The sequence below is a fragment of the Oncorhynchus tshawytscha genome, unplaced genomic scaffold, assembly GCF_018296145.1.
Source record: "Oncorhynchus tshawytscha isolate Ot180627B unplaced genomic scaffold, Otsh_v2.0 Un_contig_4324_pilon_pilon, whole genome shotgun sequence".
Classification (NCBI taxonomy): Eukaryota; Metazoa; Chordata; class Actinopteri; order Salmoniformes; family Salmonidae; genus Oncorhynchus; species Oncorhynchus tshawytscha.
In genome coordinates, this window is record NW_024609799.1 from 170001 (window position 1) to 175000 (window position 5000).

The 5000-nt window shown below is 51.5% G+C and overlaps 1 protein-coding gene across 2 annotated transcripts in view; it reads right to left on the reverse strand.

The window, feature by feature from the left end:
* The window catches only part of tmc8 (transmembrane channel-like 8), a 27033-nt gene that overhangs the window by 6904 nt on the left and 15129 nt on the right, over positions 1 to 5000 (reverse strand). For both annotated transcript variants that reach the window (XM_042318287.1, XM_042318286.1), the window contains 2 exons: positions 2531 to 2678; positions 828 to 995 (listed from right to left, as the gene is read on the reverse strand). In XM_042318287.1, the coding sequence (XP_042174221.1) occupies positions 828 to 995; positions 2531 to 2678 (316 nt within the window). The remainder of the gene's footprint in view (positions 1 to 827; positions 996 to 2530; positions 2679 to 5000) is intronic.

The following is a 5000-nucleotide window of genomic DNA, read 5'->3' on the forward strand; positions in this document are numbered from 1 at the left end:
GGAGGGAGACGGGGGAGGGGGAGGGGGGGGGGGAGGGAGAGGGGGAGGGGAGGGAGGGAGACGGGGAGGGAGACGGGGGGGGAGGGAGAGGGGGAGGGAGAGGGGAGGGAGACGGGGGGGGGGGGAGGGGGAGGGGGGGAGGGGGAGGGGAGGGGGGGAGGGGGGAGGGGAGGGGGAGGGAGATGGGAGGGGGAGGGAGACGGGGAGGGGGGAGCCGGTGAGAGGGAGGGAGACGGGGAGGGGGAGGGAGACGGGGAGGGGAGAGAGACGGGGTGGGGAGGAGAGGGGGAGGGGGAGGGGGGGGGAGAGAGACGGGGAGGGGAGGGAGAGGGGGGGAGGGGGGGACGGGGAGGGGGAGGGAGACGGGGGGGGAGGGGGAGGGGAGGGAGACGGGGAGGGAGACGGGGAGGGGGGAGGGAGACGGGGAGGGAGACGGTGAGGGGGAGGGAGAGGGGGGGGGGGAGGGAGACGGGGAGGGGGGGAGGGAGGGGGAGGGGAGGGAGACGGGGGGGGGGGGGGGAGGGGAGGGAGGGGGGGAGGGAGACGGGGAGGGAGATGGTGAGGGGGGAGGGAGACGGGGAGGGAGACGGTGAGGGGAGGGAGACGGGGAGGGGGAGGGAGACGGGGAGGGTGAGGGGGGAGAGAGACGGGGTGGGGGAGAGAGGGGGGAGGGGGAGGGAGGGGGGGGGGGGGAGAGAGACGGGGAGGGGGAGGGAGGGAGTAAAAAGGTTGCCAAAATAATGAACCTGATAAATTTACTAACTAATTAAATCAATAACTAACTAATACATGCACATGCACATGCACACTCACACACACACACATACCCTCTCAGCCTTTGAGGCCATGGTGGCATAGTAGATGAGACAGAAGGCTCCGCCCAGTAGAACCAGGACCAGGAAGTGGAGCAGCCCTCGCAGGGAGTAGAGGTGTGCCCACTGACCCAACGTCCTCCTGGCCTCACGCTGCTGGAACCTCTCCTCTTCTAAGTATAACTGGGGAGGGAGGGGAGAGGGAGAGGGAGAGGGAATGGGAGAGGGGAGGGAGAGGGAGAGAGGAGAGGGAGAGGGAGAGGGAGAGGGAGGGGGGAGGGAGGGAGAGGGAGAGGGAGAGGGAGGAGAGAGGGAGAGAGAGGGGGAGAGGGAGGGGGAGGGAGGAGGAGGGATGGGAGAGGGAGAGGGAGAGAGAGGGGAGGGAGGGAGGAGGAGAGGGAGAGGGAGAGGGAGGGGGGGGAGGGAGAAGGACAGGTAGAGGGAGGAGGGAGGGAGGGAGGGAGGGAGGGAGGGAGGGAGGGAGGGAGGGAGGGAGGGAGGGAGGGAGGGAGGGAGGGACAAAGAGAAAGGAATAGAACAGAAAGGACAGGTTAAATATAAAGGGAAGGGAGAGAATGAAGAGGAATAACCTTTGTAGGTAAATTAAAGAGGGCCAGGCCCACTGCACAACTGAAAGAAAGAGATGGGAGAGGAGAGAGACAGAGCTTGGTGGAATGGGAGAGGGAGAAGGACAGGTAGAGGGAGGGAGAGGGAGAGAGATGGGGAGAGGGAGAGAGAGGGAGACAGGCGTGGTGGGAGAGGGAGAGGGAGGGGGAGAGACAGAGTGGGGTAATGGAGAGGGAGAGAGGAGTGGGGAGAAGACAGACAGGTAGAGGGAGAGAGAGGGAGAGGGAGGGGGAGAGGGAGAGCGGGTGGGAGAGAGGAGGGAGATGGGGAGAGAGGAGCGTGGTGAGAGGGAGAGGGAGAGAGAGATGGGGAGGAGCGTGGGGAGAGAGAGAGGGAGAGGGAGACAGGGAGGGGAGGGGAGAGGGAGATGGGGAGAAGGACAGGTAGAGGGAGGGAGGGAGGGAGGGAGGGAGGGGTGGAGGGAGGGAGGGAGGGAGGGACAGGCGTGGTGGGAGACGGAGGAGAGATAGAGGGACAAAGAGAAAGCGTGGAATAGAACGGTGACCTGTTGCCACGAGAGAAATGGGAAGAGACACGAGCGTGTTAAATATAAAGGTAAAGAAGGAGAGAGAATGAAGAGGAATAACCTTTGTAGGTAAATTAAAGAGTTGCCAGCCCCGCCCCTGCACAACTGAAAGAAAGAGATGGGCAATCATAATGGAGAGAGACAGAGCTTGGTGGTAGATGGAGAGAGAGAGAGAGAGATGGGGAGAGAGACAGAGCGTGGTGGTAGACAGAGAGAGAGAGACAGAGGAACGGATGCAGAGCAATCATAATGGAGAGAGACAGAGCTTGGTGGTAGACGGAGAGAGAGAGAGAGAGATGGGGAGAGAGACAGAGCGTGGTGGTAGACAGAGAGAGAGAGACAGAGGAACGGATGCAGAGCAATCATAATGGAGAGAGACAGAGCTTGGTGGTAGACGGAGAGAGAGAGAGAGAGATGGGGAGAGAGACAGAGCGTGGTGGTAGACAGAGAGAGAGAGACAGAGGAACGGATGCAGAGCAATCATAATGGAGAGAGAGAGAGAGAGATGGGGAGAGAGACAGAGAGAGAGAGAGTTGAAAAGGGCAGACAGACTTCCACCCCTAACCTTCAGTTCGTTCCTGATGAAGCTGCGTTTGAGGTCGGCGACCTCGGGGTCCTGGATACAGAAGTCCCACCCACAGAACACCTTGTAGCTCATGTGGATGTTGTAGCGGTTGCCTAGCAACCACGTGTGCTTGTAGCCTACAACCGTCCTGTTTAAAAGAGGTGATTCATTGTTATTGTTTTTAAAGCAGATACTTTGGCCCGTAACTGTCGCTCCCTGTGGACACATCTTTAACAGCGTATCCTTAGCTACGTCCCAATAATCTCTCCTTCCTGAAGTGTGTACTCGTTCACTACGCCCTACAAATGTAACAGCATTGGATTGGTTTAGGCATGCGCTAAAGCAGTGGTTCTCAAACGTTTTATAGTCCCGTACCCCTTCAAACATTCAACCTCCAGCTGTACCCCCTCTAGCACCAGGGTCAGCTGTACCCCCTCTAGCACCAGGGTCAGCTGTACCCCCTCTAGCACCAGGGTCAGCTGTACCCCCTCTAGCACCAGGTTAGCGTACTCTCAAATGTTGTTTTTTGCCATCATTGTAAGCCTCCACACACACTATACGATACATTTATTAAACATAAGAGTGAGTTTGTCACAACCTGGCTCGTGGGAAGTGACAAAGAGCTCTTATAGGACCAGGGCACAAATAATAATAATCAATAATGTTGCTCTTTATTTAACCATTTTACATATAAAACCTTAATAACTCACCACAGGTTAATGAGAAGGGTGTGATTGAAAGGATGCACATAACTCTACTATGTTGGGTTGTATTGGAGTCTCAGTCTTAAATCATTTCCCACATAGTCTGTGCCTGTATTTAGTTTTCATGCTAGTGAGGGCCGAGAATCCACTCTCACATAGGTACGTGGTTGCAAAGGGCATCAGTGTCTTTACAACACAATTTGCCAAGGCTGGACACTCTGAGTGCAGCCCAATCCAGAAATCTGTCAGTGGCTTCTGATTAAATTCAATTTGCAATTTCAATGAGGCTGTTGTTCAGATATCGGTGGACTGGAGGCAGGGCATGAAAGGGATAAGGAATCCAGTTGTTTGTGTCCGTTTCGGGAAAGTACCTGCGTAATTCCACACCCAACTCACTCAGGTGCTTCGCTATATCACATGACATTGTCCGTAAGCTTGAGTTCATTTGCACACAAAAGAATCATACACTGATGGAAAGACCTGTGTGTTGTCCTTGTTAATGCAGACAGAGAAGAGCTCCATCTTCTTAATCATAGCCTCAATCTTGTCCCGCACATTGAATATAGTTGCGGAGAGTCCCTGTAATCCTAGATTCAGATCATTCAAGCGAGAAAAAACATCACCCAGATTAGGGCTGGGCGATATGGCCAAAATATAATATCAATGGTATTTTTTTTTAAATTGACAGCATGAGAGTATTTGATGTTTTTTAATAATAAAAGTTCTACATTTGGTTATGAGTAGTGCGTGACCCTAGGGTGGCAAAATATACCTCTTTCTCCATTCTGATTGTTTTATACTGTTCAATTCAACTTCAACCCCCCAAAAGTCATAATTAATAATCATACATTTCTGCATTTGAGATCATTTCCACACTGCCACGTAGGGCTGCACGATAAGAGCAAGTCATCTGGGCCTTATTTTTAACCAAATGTTGCAATTTGACTTGCGATTTAGAGCAAAACACTTGGGTTAATATATATATTATTATATATATATATATATATATATATATATATATATATAACTGTTGGAATCATGGGAATAGAATGTCTATTGTAATTATAAAGTTACAAACCAAACATTATAATACCGGTATAGAAGTTAAAGTAAAAACCCAAACCGGTCCGTGCATCAATACCGGTATATCACAAAAAACGGTACACCGCCCATCCCTAACCCAGATAGGTCAGTCTTGTGAGAAAGTCATCATCATCAAGCGGTCAGACAAGTGACAATTATGATTAGTTCTGGTAAAAGATAATACAAAGAAAAATAAATAAAGGCCATAATGTATTATTCCAGCCCAGGTGCAATTTAGATGTTAGCCACTAGATGGCAGCAGTGCATGTGCAAAGTTTTAGACTGATCCAATGAACCATTGTATTTCTGTTCAAAATGTTGTATCAAGACTGCCCAAATGTGCCTAATTGGAATATTAATAACTTTTCAAGTTCATAACTGTGCACTTTCTTCAAAAAATAGAGTGGTATTATTTCAATGTAGTAGCTACTGTAAATTGGACAGTGCAGTTAGATTAACAAGAATGTAAGCTTTCTGCCAATATCAGATGTTTCTTGATACTTACAACCTCATGCTAATCGCATTAGCGCACATTAGCTCAACCGTCCCGTGAGTGGGACACCGATCTGTAGAGATCCTTAAGAGGATTATTAATTAACAAAGGTACCCATTTTCATTGTAGTGTCCAAAACGTCTTTCAAGCTGTCAGGCATTCCCTTGGCAGCCAGAAAGAGCCTCTCGGT